We start from the raw sequence: 17543 nt of genomic DNA on the forward strand, positions 1-17543 counted from the left end.
ATGGTTTCATGCAAGTGATTATTTAAGAATTGATCTGTCATCTTTTCTTGTTCCAGAGAGGCAAAAATGACTTTTGTCCAAATGCAGTTACAGTTTTCTTCCATAACTTTTCCTCCTGTAAGCACTTGAACTTTTACAACAGGGGTATATTATATTTTCTAAATTTTATTAATGGAGTCATTCTGCTTTTCCTTTCTTTGAGCTCTCTTCTCCTATATCTCCCAAAGCATTACACTTACATGTCTCTGTTCATTAGCCTTAAAGTCTTTCTTCAGCTGGGATAATAGAAAAACCATATATTGCTAGTCATCCAGTTGCAATTCTAGCTGTTCTCAGAGGGGGATATATATATTTCCAGTTTGGTGCATGGGGATTTAGATATACAATTCCAGATAGCCTTAATGAGAGTAACAGTCCTAATTCCCCACACACACTATATTAAAAATGGATCCAGAATGTTCAGATGTCCAGGGTGAAACTCTGTGATCTTACCTTTACATATCTGTGCCTTTTTTTTTTTTTTAATATAAATCATTTGCATTTGTTAATTAAGGTAATTGGCAGCTGCTGGGAGGAAGAGGGAGTCTGTGACCGTGTCTGTCTCGCTTTGCTTTGTTTTCTAAGGGAATGGCTGGGCCTGGGTAAACTTTGTGAATTAGGAGGTTAATTTTAGAGGGAGATGCAGGGAAGAATTTACCAAATAGGCTCCATTATTATTCTGATTGCTTTTGGTGTTAGACAAGAACAAGGTGCACCTTTCTTATTGCCTTAATTAATTACAAAAAAAAAATCCTCTGAGAGTCTAATAAGGATTAACATTTAGTTTTTATATTCATGCAAGATCTAAGAAACCTTTTGTTTTGCAGAAAAGAGGCAATGTTTTTATACCTGAATTTCTTAAGAAATCTTCATAATTCTTTATTTATTTATTAGGCATCCTTCTGTTAGCATGAGACTCCATTTCTACTTTTCTTCAGAACTTTCATTTTTCCTCTCCTGCTCTCTGCTGTGTTTGTAGCGAATCCCCAGGTTTTATGGGCAAAAGGCCCTGGTGACCTTTCCTTGGGCAGGGACACAGTGCAGCACAGAAAGGAGCGCTGCCTCCGTTTGCACTATTTCAAAGAAGATTCCTGGGGCTTAATTCTCTGCTCCTCAAGGTTACTGTAATTACACTTGGAAGCCAATATCCACAAATAGCTCGTGTGGTAGTTAGGAGCAAATGGAGTATGAATATTGCAGGCAGCTCTTTCCTCAGCTCCCATCCATGGGCTGGGATTTTCGGGAGGAAAGGGGCACTTTGGAAGCTCCTGCGCTAGTTCTGCTCTCCGCTGTTCCCACCAACCCTGGAATCCCCACGGCGCTTTCAGACACGACGGCACAGCGGTAGCAAATCGCCTCTATCAAGGACACAACGGTGGTTTCCCTAGTTCAGCGCCGTCAGCGAAGAAACCAGTTTGGCTTCACAATGCACATTTACTGCACAGAGCATTTGGAGAGATGAAGGTAAATGCTGTCTTGCTGAGAGGCTGCCTTGGATGAGCAGAAAAGCTCCCTATTTGCTTTTCTTTTCCTCTCGGCTTTCTGCTGGCCAGTAAACCATTTTAATTCAAAAGATAATTTAAAGAGATGATCTATTTTCCATTCAGATTCTTTCTGTGGCTCAGCTGCCCTCTCTTTTTTTTCCCTGTCCACCTAGGGTCTTGGCTGCCGTTCTGCAATCACTTCCTTCTCTGCTGCTCTGCAATTACTTCATGTTACCTGCTGCTTTCTCCATCTTCTCCTACTGTGCTGCCTGTTTCTACCTCTCCCCTAACACCCTTTGCTGCCCGTGATCCCATTAGTCTCTCCCAACGTTTTTTTCCTTTCTACGTTATTAAACACTTGTAGGAGCTTGGGTTGTAAATACAGGCACGGGACGGGTCATGGACTGGAGTAGCAGGTCACGGCTTGTTGTCCTTCCCCAACCAAGACACTGGCCAAGAACAATCAGAGAGGAGCAGCCGCTGAGCATGGGTCAGGAGGCAAAACGCTCATGTGGCTGTTTGTTAAGAAGTGCTTGTCATGAAACAGAAGTAGTTTTTCAAATGCCTCATGTCCACCACAGAGAACAAGGCAATGCCTCCTTGGTGTGTTTGCTTTTATCGATAGATCTGCAACTATTTTGGGGGCATTGGGTTTTTGTTTTTTCCTCCCTGCCAACTCTCTGGGTTGCTTTCTGTCCCCAAATTGTGGATTGTTATTGGCCATTTGCATCCATGTAAGCCTTTGGGTCTTGTGTTCGCCTTTTGCTAGGACTGTTGATGAGTAATTTATACGCATTACCGAAAAAGAAGATGAGAGTCATATGCTATGTATGTGACCTTGCTGGCATGGGGGACCCCCACGAAGAAGTTTCAAGAGACTTAAAATAGTTCCCGTCTGCTCTTTCTATCTCCATGGCAGAAAGCTCCGTTGCTTTGGCTGTGGCAGGACCCTGCAGCTGTAGCTGCAGCTGTGTAACAGCCTCCCCATAAAACCAGGTTCAGGGGAAGCGTTGGGTGGACCTTGGATGTTGGATGAACGAAGCGGACCCTTTTTCTGCTCGTTCATGTTGGTAGAGATGTAGAAGGTGGCCCTTAAAGTGTTCAAGACTGTTGGTCTCCAAAACCACCTCTTGAAACCCCGCTAACTTCCTTCACCAGTTCCTGTGGGTCTTGGATCTCATCACAGCCCCTATCATATCCACAACTCTAATTTGGACCAGGTTTAGCCAATCTAAAATGTTCCACTGAAATGAATAAGAAAGAGGAGAAAGCCACCTGGCCATGGCGTATTTGAGATATCTTGACTCCATCCAAATTACCCATCAGAGTGTATACAGGTTATTTAGACCAGTAATTTATTTTTTTGAGGACTATCATCTCTGATTGTTTCTCTCAATAACATTATGTGGTAGTACAGCCGTGTAACAATCATGATCAAATTTGTGTCCATTATAAGTTTTAAATTGTGTAACTGTAAGCAGTTTTGGTGGAAGCAAAAATGAAGAACAGAAGTCTGCGGAAGATAATATTGTCACATTACTTTTTGGCAGTATCATAGCATTCTCTCCTGGGATGAAAAAGGCTCAAGTGTATTAATTAGTGAATATTAATTAGTCCACAAACACCTTACTGGAAAGAAACAAACTACTAATTACTTAAAAAATGGAATGCTATTTTAGTAACCTGCCTTGTGAAATGGACTGTTTGTGCATTTACAGAATTTGGGTTTATTTTGTTTTTCCCTAGGAAAGGGGATGTTCCGTGGAAGCAGCAGGAAGCAGCGTGCCACGGGCATGAGCTGCACCATTGCCCCTGTGTCCCACCAGGAACCCGCTGCTGCCTCCATTGGCTCATCCCCAAGGAGTGATCCCTCCAGAGGCACCTCCAGATCCAAAGAGAGCCGACCACCGTGCTTCCCGAGGCCAAAAATATCCCTCTCCGAGAGCGTGTGTAATATAAAAACTCTGTCAAGAATCATCTTGGAAGCAAACATTCCTGGGCAAAACCAGTTTCTGCAAGGTGAGGTGCAAACCCAACTGTGGTTGTCAGGAATATGGTTTCAATAATAGGATGAGATCAGTCCCAGAGAAAAAAAAAAAAAAACGTGAAATAATGGAAAGTCTGCTGTTTTTGTCCAGTGTTAAATGCTGAGCATGAGTCATCTGGGGAGAGATCACATCAGCTAATCAAACCATATACAATACTGTGGTTAATACAAAAGAAAATGAAAACGATAGGCTTACTTTGTATGTAAATTCAAAAAAAAAATCTTGAAAAAAGTTGAAATTGCAGAGTCGAGCATTCCTGGGCCAAGCAACACGAGAAGTTATTTTCGCAACCTTGTTTCGATACCTTTCTTTTATTTCTGCAATCATGTGCTTTTGTTTGATTGCTTATCTTCCCACAGCACCCTGAGCTTTAACAAATTAAAACTTTTAACAAGTGATTATTAGTGTTTCAATGCATAAAACACACTGTTTTATAGTTCAGCACCTACACTAACATCTTACTCGCACATTTTTTTCAAGTGGTTGGTATAGGGGGGACTGAATTCACCCCCATATCAGCCCCTTATTCAGCTGGCTGAATTCACTCATAAGGGGTCTTTACAGATTATTTTGATGAAGATAATTACGTATCTATGACACGTAGTATATCTACTGTAGATTAATTAATTTTTAATATCCATAGCTTTGTGAAAAATTTACTCCGATAGTGCTTTATGGGTGTTATAAGAGTGCCGTAGCCTTTTTCTTTCTTTAGACAGGTAGATTTTCTGTAGACAGGTAGGGAAAAACGTGAATATACAGATACTGAATATGACGCCCATGGAGATGAGAAGCTGCTTTCTACTCTCTGTGCCTGAAGCTAAATACATGTTGTTCCTCGAAGTAATGGTGACTTCGTTTTACAAAAGCGAAGCATCCATTGAGATCTCTTGAAGATAAAGTTAATTGACACCTCCAAGAATCAAGCTTATTGAGGAGTTTAATTTCATGTTCACCGGTTTCATGCTGTATCCAAAATAAATGATGTTAACAAGAGCACTGCTAGGGAGGAAATACAGTTCAAGCTTTCATAAGGCAGATGTACCCAAAGCAGATCACTTCAACATTTTTTAAGTACAGCATAATACGTACAATATGTCATAAAGAGGAAAATATTTTTGGTTTATTGTAACCGAAAATTGAAATAAAACAGTAATGGGCTTTATTCCCAGTTATTTAGTTCTAGAAATCAAATTATTTGGCAAGAAAGAAGTACTTCAGTGTAACTTTTTCGGAGTAATGCATATGAGTCTTTTCTGAAATTAATTTGTTATTTTGGACTAATTCTGTACTTTAAATAAGAATCTTGACAGCTCTCTCATTTTGAGCACATACCCACTTTTGGTCATAATTTGTACAGGAAATATCAGGCTCAGGGCGTGAAAGCCTTATTATAAATGTAGGATTTGTTTTTTTCTCCTTAGCGCAGACTCGCTGAACTGACAGTTTGCACAGCAATATGCTATGATACATATTAACCTTTTGTTTATCAGCTTTTTCATTGAGTCATTCCACTGAAAGGCTAATGAATATATAGAAATGATACAAAGCAAACTGGATCATTAGCAGAGGGAAAACACAAGCAGGGTTTATTAAACCTTCTGTGTGGTCAGAGAGAAATGATATGCAATTACATTCCATGAAAATATGTTATTTTCTATAATAAGAGCGATAAATTGAAATGGTCTCAAACTGCGAGTTGCAGCGTGGTATCCTCTGCCGTACATAATGTAAATGCATTGCCGAGGAGCCTTGTTTTTTGGGAGTAAATACCTCCAAAAGGAGCTCAGCACCTCAGCGTCTTAATTGCGCTCCATCGCAATGTCTTGCTTAATGGGAGAGACGCTCCTTGTGTCACAGGGCAGCGCCGAGCACCAAGGATTAGACTTGATCTCTCCTGCTTAATGAGGCCGATTAATAACACCTTGGCATTCTTATTTCAGAAACTGCCCTCACCGCCTAATGAGGTGGAGAACCCAATAAAGAATTAGCCATGCACTCCTAATGAACTTTTAAATCTCTCTCAGGTGATTGCAGATCCTGCGGCCCCCGCGGCAGCGCGCGGGAGCCCGGGGCCGAGCCGGCGCGGGCCCGCGGGGCAGCTCTGTCTGCCGCTCTCTTGCCAGATGTTGCTCGTGAGAAAAACGCGGCTCTCCTCCGGCCAGAGAGCTGCTTGGAGCCTGAGAAAATTCCAGCGAGCCCCCTGACTCTGAGGGTAAATCTCCATTCGCTTTTATTGTTGTTGTTAATTCGGGGACTGATTTTTCATGGATGGCCATGGCTTCCTGGGAACGGGCTGGGGGCAGAAGTTCACGTTTCCGTGATTTTTCCTCCTTCTCGGGGGAGTTTTGTCCGCTTGCTCTCGTTGCTGCGGCTTCCTTGAGTGTTGGGGACGTGCAATGGGTGTCCCAGCTGTCACGTCTATGGAGGAGCATGGTGGAAGCCTGGGGTCTGCAAGGATGTCCCACACACACCACAGGCAGGAGTGCAACCAGGTCCATACCAAACACTGGCAGGAGACAGATCCCATCTCCTGCCACCCAACATTCCCACATGTGGAACCAGCCTTTGACTGGAGCGCGTTTTCCTCACGGATCATCCCTGACTAGATTTGCCCGATAATCTGCATAAACAAGAGAGTTTGTGAACTGTTAGTGACAAGCTGCTTTGGTGATGGGGTGAGACAAAGAAATAGGCAAGATGTCAAGAACTTGAATTTGGATAACGCAAAAAAATGTGTAACTCAAAACCTTTGGATATGTTTTCTTACGTTTTTTTTTTTAGAAATAAGTCTCCTTTGCCTGATCTGGAAATGCTTATGCCCAGCCAGCTTTCTAAAATTAAAAGGAAGCAAGGCCAGATAGGAAGGCAGCTTGTTGCCTTTCTTACGGAGAAGCACCGATTTCCATCGATAATCTCTTGCTGGAATACCTCAAGGTGTGAGGGGGTGGCATATATAAAATAAAGCTTTTTCCTCCCCTTCACGTAGGAAGCCCTGGAAATCCACAAGCCTCAGTTCATCTCTCGCTCGCGGGAAAGGCTGCAGGAGCTGGAGCACAAGGTGCAGCAGCGCAAGGCCCGGCAGGGCGACGCGCCGGCGAGGACGCGGGCGGCGCGGCTTCTTCGCAGGCTTTCCTCAGCGCCCTTTGCAGGCAAGAAAAGGCAATGCACCGTTCCTCACCCGCTCAGCGGTAAGTGGAGCTGGGACAAGTGGCTGTCCTTGAAAGCTTGCCCTGTATGTCCTATTCCCATATTAATTTTGGGGGGAAAACATGTGCCTGCGGCCCTGTCTCCCTTCTACCAGCATGCCAGCATCTGTCCTGGTGCTCTACGTGGTCACCAAAGCAAAGAGGTGGCACTCATGGAGGCTTGGAGACTCTTAAAAGGTAAAAGGTTTTTATTTTAAAGTAAAATCCGAGAATATTCAGTAATTTTAAAGACTGTATCAGCTTCATCAGCTCTCAGCCCCTCCAAAATTATATTAGCGTTGTTGACACATTTTGCGTTGTTATGTTGGAGAATACCAACCTCAGCTGCCAAATATATGCAATTTCTGGTGGTTTTGTGCTGTTTCCCTCATCCCAGATATGGAATGAGTCTTACAGTGAGAGCTAAACAAGCACAAGTAAACGAATGCACAAAACATGACGTAATTTTAAAGAGGTAATAAAATAAAAGCAGCCGCTCAGCTAAGCAGGTTAATTTAGTTGGGGCCAGACTGCTGGGGCCAGGCTGCCCTGGGCAATAGGCAGTAGCCAAGGACCTTTGGTTCCCATAATTCATCTAAACATCCCTAAATGTGGCCCTGTGTCATTTTCTATTTGTAAGATCTTAACATTTTTGTCACGGGACCTGTGATATCGTTCATCGTTTTGTTCAGCGCGGTGCCTTCTCGCTTGCTCTCACTTAAATCAACATGTTGCATGCCTTGCTCTGGACTTGGAGCTTTTCTTTCAATGTCAGTCTGAAAAAAAGGACCCTAGAGATTTTCTCTGCCTAAGATCATACCATTGCACTGAAGAGTGTTTACTGATACTATGAAGTTATTAGATCACACCATTTCAAAATGTTTCATCAGAGTTGTTGCAACTTCACAGTTACTCATACAAAGAGGAAATAATTGGCATCTCCAGCATCTCCCTATAAATACCAACATCTGCGTGGCTTTCGTTTACCTTTCCATCTTCCAGAAAAAAAAGTTGTTTGTTTACCATTTTTAATCGTAATTCATGAACAGGATTTCAGAAAAAGCAGAAAGTAATCGTCGAAAAATGAGAATGTTTATCCGGCAGCAGATTTTATCTTCACAAGAGCATGTGAAGGCAAACCAGCTCCAAGCCTGGCGCTGGCCTCGGTGCGTGCAGCGTGTGCTGCTCCCTTTCTGGAGCGCTAATTAGTCCAAGATAGACTACTCTGCTGTTGACTGTGTCGAGCAAATTAGAGATCCCACTGTGACGAACTGAATAGAAACAATGTTCAAATAACTGGATTTAAATCTCGAAAACCGTAATGTAATTACTTCAGTGACAGGACTACCAGCTGTTTATAGGCCTTTAAATCCTCATAATGAACAGCCTTGTGATCTTAGTGTACACAGGCACTTCCCGAGGTGTAAAAAAATTTCTCTTTTTTTTTATGCCCTCTGTTTCTCTCTCCTTTGGGGGCAGAGGGGCTTCCCTACCAATGGCTACATAAGGAATCAGGGGTACCAGCCGACTTCTAAGCAGCTGACTACTAAGTTTCTCTGGGTTTGGCCGGCAGCATCCCAAATCCCGTGTCCTTAATATATTGGAAAGAAGTGCATGTCTCCTCCATCATGCTCCTAACCCTTTCCCAAGAGCTGCCCAAGCCTGAAGGGCAACGGGTGCTGCTTGATTACTTGTGTGTGTGAGGAGGTGGTTCCTGGAGCCTCTCTGCACTAGCTGGGTTGTTATTCAGATTATTCCGATTGTAGATTTAATTAAAGATTTAACATCAGCAGCCGGGATATTTGCAGAAGTTTACATCCCACCAGTGATGCTGGAGCCATTTCTGAGCAAAATGATACTGGGGCCGTTTTTGTGCATATTCTGGGTCTCGGGCTGTCAGTGGCTGTTGGGTCCTTGCAGCCCCTGCCCATCTCCGCTTGTGCCAACAGCAGTGGCGCCGCTTCCCAGACCTCCTTTCCCGGCCAATATTCGTTGCTAGTGATAGTGCCACGGATCCCGCTGGCGCTCGGCCATGTGCTTCGGGCTGACAGTTATGAATACAGATGAAGTCGCAGGCAGGTAATTGAATTAGGAAGTGGCGTGACCTATTTTTATGCTATTATTATTAATCACGTTGACGCAGGCGGCGCCGGGCTCGGCTGAGCACGGCCGCACACGACGCCCTCTCCGCAGCCCACGGCCGAACTAGCTCGGGTGGGAGCAGAGGTGGTGCCCACTGCACAAGGAATGTGTCTGCAAATGGGAAAACTGGGAATGAAAACTTCTCCCGGGATGCTGACGACAGTGTCGAGGCCACCTGCTATGTAAAGGGTGGCTCAAGAAGCTCCAGAAATTTCTTTATGGAGAGGAAAATGAAGGGGTGGTTTCATTTCAGGACTATATGCTATAATCAAACAATAATGATTCAGAGTGGCCACATGAGATAGTGTTTTGTTTTTCTTCTGCATTTGAAGTCCATGAATGGCAAGGTCTCGTTTGGCCGGTGGAGACTGAAGTCACCCATGCAGTGCCATGGCTGAATTTGACATGGAAAAGTTTTTTTAGACTTGGAAATTTTACAGATTTTAGACCGTAACTGATGTTCTCCTTGGGGACCCAAGTTCAAAATTCCTACCAAGCTGCCCAGGGTGAGAATTGGTGAAAATTCATTATCATTTTCAGTCTTAGCATGGTCATTACTTTATAACTGTGTGTTACTTTCAGAGAAAACTGTTCTGAGGAAAAGGAAAGAAAGACTTTGAGAACAGGTTCTGAGCATTTCCAGAGATGTCCTGGTTAAAAGAACTATAGCCAGAAAAGCATGGAGCAGCCCATCAGTGTTTTATTCAAATCATGTCAAATTTAGGACTTGGTAACGAATGAATGTAACTTTTATTATTATTTATTTCATACGATTTTGTTTTCTCATTTGCACCAATTTTTATTTATTTGCAAAAATAATTTCAGAACTCTCCTCTGAAAACCCCTCGAGGGTTTTATTTGTGTGTGCTGCCTTTTTCCTCTCTTTCACAGGCAGTTGAGAGTGAGCTGAGAGTTCCCGTGCCAGCGTTTGCCTCTGGCTGTTGGTCTTTTGGCTCCATGCTGTTTCCCTGTGGATGTTTCCACAACCCAGCTCGCTTTCCTTTTTCTTGGAGGGCTTTTCCCGGAGGGCTTTTCCCATGCTTTGGTGGCCACTGAGAGGCCAGGGAAGCGGGATGAGTTCTAGCAGGAGTCAAAGGTGTTTCCAAAGCTCGGAAACGTGCTGGGCTCTACACTGCTCCCTGCCGCAAACCCCGTTCTGGACCACCCCGGGACATGGGGGTTCTGCTCCTGGAGGTCCTGCAGTTGTCTGGACAGCGGTAACATCCAAGGACATCCTTTTAAGTTAACGAACATGCAAATGAATGTAAAAACACTAATAAATAGAAGGCAAATTATATTTTCCTAGCAAATTGAGCATGCTGCTTGTGTGCACTGGAGATTTCATAGGGATGATTAAGTGCGGATAAACACTCAGTGGAGAAAAGTTGCTCCGCAGGCAGAGAAGGGTTCCCCTCTCCCCACCGGCTTCTCGGTTTTTATTTCGCAAAAGGCGCCAGAATGCAGCTCTGCTCCCTTGGCTTCCCGAGCAGGGATCCAGCAGGGATCTGCCGAGTTGCCACGGCTCTTCCATAGGAGCGCGGTGTCGGAGCCCAGCTCCGTCTCGGTGAAGCCGGGAGGCTGTTGGTTGCTAGGACAACTCTCATAAATATCCCCGAAACAGTCGTGTCCTGAGCCGCGGGGAAGCAAACCCGCAGGGGAAGATCTCTTTTGGATTAGAGGTTGCCAGATCCATTTCGGGTTAACGCCTGGAAGGACAGCCCTGGGATGAATTATTATCTGCACTTAGTCCCCTGCCTTCAATATTGTATTTTTTCTCCTCTGTGAGGAGGCTGTGGTGCCTGCTGTGAGGAGCTACATCTCTTAAACCTCCTAAGTGGGGAGAGACAGAGCTTGGCTTGAATAAAGGGCAGCCCGTGACAGTGACGCAAGTTTTATGCATTTAAAATAAATAAACTATGGGATGGGGCTGGTCTCTCTATCCTTCCAACTCCAAAGGACAGCTTTGGTACCAATCCAGTGCCAGGTGAGGTCATCAGATGCCTTCTCCATTGACTTGCAGGCACTTGGATCCTTCTTTAAACCATCAAAAATTTAGGCGGAAATATCACATCGTAACCAAAGGGAACGTGGCAAAGAGAATTTCCGTAAATGCAGATTCCTGAGATATTAACTGTGTTTTCCCTTTGCTAGATAACCTCTTCAAACCAAAGGAAAGATTCATTCCAGAAAAAGAGATGCACATGAGATCTAAAAGGTACAGGCCACCGCGGTTGGGCTCCCCATGGTTCCCACCATTCCCTTGTGCTTCCCATCCCTTTCGGCTGTTTTCCCAGGCTTGGGTCAGGTAGCCTGATCCCTGTGCTTGTCAACAAGCCTGCAAAACATTTTGCTGAATTCTCTATTTTCAAATCTACTTATAAGTATAACCTCATTTAACACACATGTGCTCAGCACTGTCAAGTACTGCTGCCCCCTAATTTTTAATTACAGATTAATACAGATTTGTGATGCACAAATTCACAGATTGCAACCTATCCTGTATGGAATAACTAGAAAGGCCACACTCCTTATGTTGTCAGATATCATTCAAGAGCTTTCAGGTGCCAACTCCTAATTTTCTGACACTATTGTGTCTGTTTTAAACAGATCATCTACAGATGATCTACCTCATTTTTATCCCCCCAAATACCATTTCCAGCCTGATTGCAAGCCAAAATAGGCTGCTTTGAGAACTTGAGTTTCTCGAGTTTTCAAGGGAAAAATCAGAACAGGCAAACATGGGTCAGTGGGAGTTGTACAACTTGTACAACTTGTATCCAGAGAATAGGCCTGCTGAAGAGGGAAGGTGCCACTTTCTCTTTGAAGCATTGGGAATTTTGTCAACTATTTCAATGGAAAAAGATCAGATCGAGTGTCACTTTTGTGAAGGCAAAGGACGTGATTTTTAGAATGGAGAGATTTTAGATGGGAAGAAAAATCCTAATGACTGACTGCTGTACATTCTTATAAATTTGGTTTTGTTATATTTCATAAAAACACCAGAAAATGATAGCTGGGTATTAATTTTGTAATTGCCAAAAGGGATGTAGGCCAGATTCTGGTTTATATGACGTTGCTATAGATTGAAGCTGACTCCACAAACCCATCAAAGCTCCTCCAGAGTTATGCAACCTGATCCCCTCTCTTTTTTTACCTTTTAATCCAAAATTATCTACAAATTAGACTTTTTTGTAATAACATTATTGTTAATAATCCTTAACTCTCATTCCATAAATCTTATTCAAATATTTACAGATGCCCACTAATGCCCATAAATGTCCATAATATTTTTTTATAAAAAAATAGGTTATTTGTGCATCCCAGCGATGATGTGTGAAGTTAACTTTCTAAATTCCTTCCAGGATTTATGATAATTTACCTGAAGTAAAAAAGAAGCAAGAAGAGAAGCAGAAACGGGTGATCATCCAGAGCAATAGACTGCGTGTTGAGCTCTTTAAAAAGGTAATGGTTGCTTGTGAATGCAAGTAATAGGTTTGCAATCCTTCTTTACTGCATTAAACATGACCGTCCCACCCTCAGTGTCTGTGAGACAGGGAAGGGACCACGGAGCTCAGGCAAAGGGACATCCTGGGGACAAGGGATGTTCTCCAGATCTGCGGCAGATCTTCCTCCTGGAAGAAGGAACTCGGTAAAGGTCGAGTGAATGGAGCTTCAAGACTGCTAAGACAATACGTCCTCTGCTGTCACTGAGCCTTTCTACATGGTTATCCACCCGCTGTATTTGAAATGCCTTAAGGGTTTTCATGTTGTTTTTTTCTTTTCCTAGCAATTACTGGACCAGCTCCTTCAAAGAAACACAGAGTGAGAAAGGATTCTCTTGCTGACGATACTAATTGGATCTCGAATGCCTTTGACTCTTAGATAAGCCATAAAATTCGCTGTTATCTTAATTTCTCGGAGGTATTTCTCTTATCTTTGGCTCTTCATGCAAAGAAGATCATTTGTATTTCAACTGAAATTTAAAAGTAACTTTCAAGCAATCAAAAACAGTCTGAAAGGCAACACAGCTGTTTAAGAGCATCAACTCATGGTCAGTTTACCCAGAGGAAATAATTTTAAGAATTTTTAATGCAAATACTGTTTAACAGTGGTATTATTTATTTTATTTTATTTCAAGTATACATCTCTGTAGCAAGAGAACTGGCTTTATAAAACCTGGGAAACGTATTTCTCCAAAGCATTCTATTAATTGATTTCCTGTGAGTTAAATCCTTGAACTAAAGAAAAATGAACATCATTATTTGTTATGTTTAGAAACTAGCTGAAATAGCATTACCACATAATCATGGCAGCAGCAGTTTTACATTAATACTTAACATACCAAAAGGGACCAGTATTTTAGCTCTCTGAAGAACTCTATTCATGTTTATACAGTGAATCTATATAGTAAGTTTACCTGTTAAACAGCAATATTTAAAATATGGCTATAATTTTTTTCACATGTTTTTCACTGCAATATGTCTTTTACTCAACTTCTGTGATCATTAAGTATTTGCAGGAATGGCATATTAAGAAGTGGTGCCAAGAAGTATGTTTGTATCAAAATTGCACAACTAAAACCATCTGTAATGTTTCCTCCAAAAATATTTAAATCTTTATTTGTACATTTTGGAAGTAAAAACAACCAGCTTACAAACCAACAGAATTTATTTATGGAATTAAATATGAATAGAATATTGATCCAGCTGCTACATTTTTATTTGATACTGTTAAATGCAACACAATTATTTCAATCATGGGAGAAGTCTCATGCCTTTGTTGTATAAATAGAAGTCCTCGCTTTGCCACAAATACTACGGTAGAAAACACCGCCCACGAAATCACTGCTGTTGCTAACCTCTGGGGCAGGAACCCTTGGTTTGAGCCTGTTTGAACGAGCCTGGTTTGGAGTTTGGCCTTTGAAACCCATGCTTTATTTTCCTAATCTGAGGTGTAAGGCTGGGTTTTTGGGAAGAGCCATGTCTGTGATCCACACTGGACACAAGGAGCCTGGCTCCATCCAGTGCCATTATTGGCTCTCTTAGATTATGTAATTTCTTTGTCTTTCAGCTTCCCAGTTTGTAAAATCAGATTAACGACTATTTTCTTACAGAGGAGATGGGGATTCATTGAACCAACACATTGCACGCTAGGTAAAGATTTTTAAGCACTCGGCAATTGGTTCAATAGGTTTCAAGAGGACGACGTGCAAGGTAAGGTGCCAGGGGTCTTTCCCCCAAAATACTCTTTTTAGCCAAGCAGGTAACGCTGCACAGGGGACACGGGTGAGGGCTGGACCACAGGTGGCTCCAGGCAGAGGAGCTTCTGGAAGGGACGGCAGCATCTCCCAGCTTCCCCGAGCAGCTGCTCGCTCAGTCTGCTCTTTTTCAGGTTCATTGATCCCTCTTGCTGCTCTCCACATTTGGCATCTGGCCTGCTTCAAACGGGAGGTCTTGCTCTCTCTGGTAGGCTTCTCTGTCCCACCACGGAGCAATAGATTTTAGCAGAAAATACACCCACACACATGATATCCTAGAGAGGACCTGAAGGATTAACTTTCTCCCAACTACAGCTCACCGCAACAACTAAAGGGATCCAGAATGGGGAACGAGAGCAACGGGATGGAGGGCACAGCCTTGGTGTGACACCGCTTGGCTTATTTTCTGCCATCTGGGCAGGCTCCTTCTCCACCAGATGTTGGTTTTCTCCAGCTTCTGCTGCTGGTGATCACCAGCACTGGGTACCAGACTGCCTTGACACATCCTGGCTTTGCCTGGCCCATGGACAACTCCACCTTTGGACACACTCCCAACAGGTGAACTACTCACCAAATCATTTGGCTCAGTGGAAGTCATATTTTCAAGTGCTTTTATTTTCTCTAAACGTGGTTTTCTAAACCTGAAGGACAAACACAACTTGAAGCGAAAATCGTCTCGTGAAAAGAAGCTTGGGAGCCTGTGAGCCTAACGCAAATCACTGTCTGGGAATGTTTTACATGATATGAGACCTTTGCTTTAAGAAAACAAAAATGTTCTCTGTTTCAAACCTCATTTGTCTTTCTGGGCCTCTGAAAAGAGGATCTCTGGTAATGCATCCAGCAAACAATTTGAACATTCATTTCAGCACTACAATCAAGTCATTGTAATAGCAAATAAAAGTCATTGTAATAGCAAATAGATGGTACAGGAAAATGTTGCTGTAGAAAAGCACAGGTTTAGTCCTCTCTGGATTGCTATCAACTTAGCAAAGCTTAGGAACAAAATTGGCATAACTGCACTTTGAATGTGCACACATTTGAAAGTAAAGGGTACCTTTGCCATTAAATAGTATTTTTCACAGAAAATTCTCTGGCTTAATCTTGAAATCACTCTTAGTTGTTTAACACTGGAACTGTTCTCCTCTGGATCCTGTTCAGACAGTGTTTTGCTACCAGCAGGCCCATGCCCCAGCTCTTCAGCAGGGATAGATTTTACTCTGATATAATTATGCAAGGATTAATATTTATCCCTCAGCTTCGAAGATCTGTTGTCCCTTTTCTCAGTGACAGAATGCCCGCAGAAACACCTTTAATCATCGAGTGTCATTCTGTGCTCACCAGCCTAATGAACTGGAAATGTTTTTGGAGGCTGTGATTTTCTCTCTAGCAGTGTCTGCTTAACTATGCCAAAACCATTGAAATGAGTTTGACACGTGAACACACACTTGTTCTCTGTTGAGAATAAAACATATCCTATCTTTACATCAGGCATCCTACTTTTCCTCGTTCTCCTTGGCTCTTTACCAAAGCTGTAGGAGGTAGAATTACTTAATATCCATTTTAGATGACCCACAGAATGAGATAATGAGGTGTATCATCTGTCTAGCAGCTGCAGAATGATAAAAAAAGAGGGAAATATATAAATGTGCTCATGGTACACACAATTAGATAAAATTAGTAAAGAGGAAGAGTGGAATAAACTGCTTAAGGGTCCTTGCATATCGACAGGAATATAAAAAAGAAGCTCTAATTGCAGAGATTTTTTTAGAAACTGGTCACAGTGAAGTATTCTTAGACTTTTCATGCTTTACATGCTTTTATCTTCACCAGGAACTTACAAGGACTTTGTGTTCCCTGGAATAAGAGATGCTTTGTGCCCCCTTGCAGGCTGATGAGGGGAATGTAAGTAAAGCTGGTGACAGAAGGGTGGTCATTGCGTGGTGCCCAGGCTGGGTTTGCAGATGACCTGATGGCAACAGTGTCTGCAAGAAAGGTCTCCCAGCAGCTGTTCTGCTGAATTGTCATACATAAATATGGCCAGGGAGCTAGAAAAAAGTGCGCTAGAAAAAAGTGTTCAAGATGGAAAACCAAGAAGAGGTCTGGCTTTGCTATTGATAGGTACTCTTAAACATTGTCACCTCCAAGAAGCCTGGAGACTGTTAATGGCAATAAAACAAGATGTTTTAAACACCCGCCTCCCCGATGGCAGCAGGGCCTTCAACAGAGTTTCCGGGATGGCAGTGAAAGGGAACTACCAGTGCATCCCATGCTGCCGATTTACAGGGAAATAAACCCGCACTTAAATATTATATCCACATTAGTTCTTTGTGACTAATGTTATTACAATGAATACCAGAGGAATTAGTAATGATTACCCACTTATTGTAAAGTGTCACCAAATATATACTTAACTTGTAATGCTACTGAGAGCACATATATAATTTTTGTGTTTGTTATTATGTAAAAATATAACTCTGAGGGCTGGCTGGTCTAAATCTAATTATATAATGGCATAAGTTAAACTGCATGAAAGACACATAATTATGGGTTGGCTGCTCTATCTAATACTATCAGCTGATGTTGCAAAGCCAACATTTTGCTTCCATTTGCTTTAGTCTTGCGAGATTCCCCTTGCTGTGTCTGCGACCCAGAGCAGATCAAAGGTTTGCACCAGAATCCAGCTATCAGAAAAAGGCCTGAAGAAAAGCAACTCCCATTCACGCTTCTTTTCATAGCTGACGTGAGCCTGAGGCCTAATTGATTTAATTCTCCCTTGGTACGTACCACAGGATGAGTGATTTCTTCTGAGCTTCCCACTGAGAATATTTTTTCTCTAAAAATGGCCAGAAATATGCTGTCTGCCTAATTGCATGCCCCATGCTCCTGACGATGCATGCAGCGTTGTTTGGCGGTTGCAGAGGGCCAGACAGGCACCACAAAAATATATGGCTTCATAATACTTGGTCTGCACTGAATACTGGCCTCTTGTGAGACATAAAAAAATGGTCGTCTTTTTCCTTTGTTTTCAAGGAGACAGGGAAATTTGTAATAACAGGTCAAAGTGCCTATTCTCAGAGTCTGGTTTGAAGACAGAAAAACATCTTTAACTGGGTATCAGTCATATTTAAAGGGCTTTTAGTAAGGGAAACTTTGCTGCTGTGCATTTACAACTGCCTCGTCTGATACGAGGGTCCTGCTGGGGAATTATCGCTTTTCCGAATGACCACAGAGGTGGGCAGGAAAACGTAAACGTGAGGCTGGAAGAACACGCCGCTGCTCAGGTGGGCACAGGATGCTGCTTCTTTGGAGGTGGAGGATCAACGATGGCCAGAAGACAAGTGTAAATACTCTTGTTTGGGCATTTCCTTTTTTTATTTCTGATTCC

The 17543-nt window shown here is 42.7% G+C and overlaps 1 protein-coding gene across 1 annotated transcript in view; it reads left to right on the forward strand.

Moving 5' to 3' along the window:
* The window catches only part of CUNH10orf90 (chromosome unknown C10orf90 homolog), a 48963-nt gene extending 35629 nt beyond the window's left edge, over positions 1-13334 (forward strand). The window contains exons 4-9 of the mRNA XM_088520010.1: positions 3270-3542; positions 5599-5786; positions 6561-6762; positions 11053-11116; positions 12264-12363; positions 12689-13334. Of these exons, the coding sequence (XP_088376136.1) occupies positions 3270-3542; positions 5599-5786; positions 6561-6762; positions 11053-11116; positions 12264-12363; positions 12689-12727 (866 nt within the window). The 3' untranslated portion in view covers positions 12728-13334. The remainder of the gene's footprint in view (positions 1-3269; positions 3543-5598; positions 5787-6560; positions 6763-11052; positions 11117-12263; positions 12364-12688) is intronic.
* Positions 13335-17543: the final 4209 nt, after the last annotated feature.

Source organism: Tinamus guttatus, unplaced genomic scaffold (assembly GCF_059628265.1).
Source record: "Tinamus guttatus ecotype Peru unplaced genomic scaffold, ASM5962826v1 Tinamus_guttatus_pri_ptg000079l, whole genome shotgun sequence".
NCBI classification, from domain to species: Eukaryota; Metazoa; Chordata; class Aves; order Tinamiformes; family Tinamidae; genus Tinamus; species Tinamus guttatus.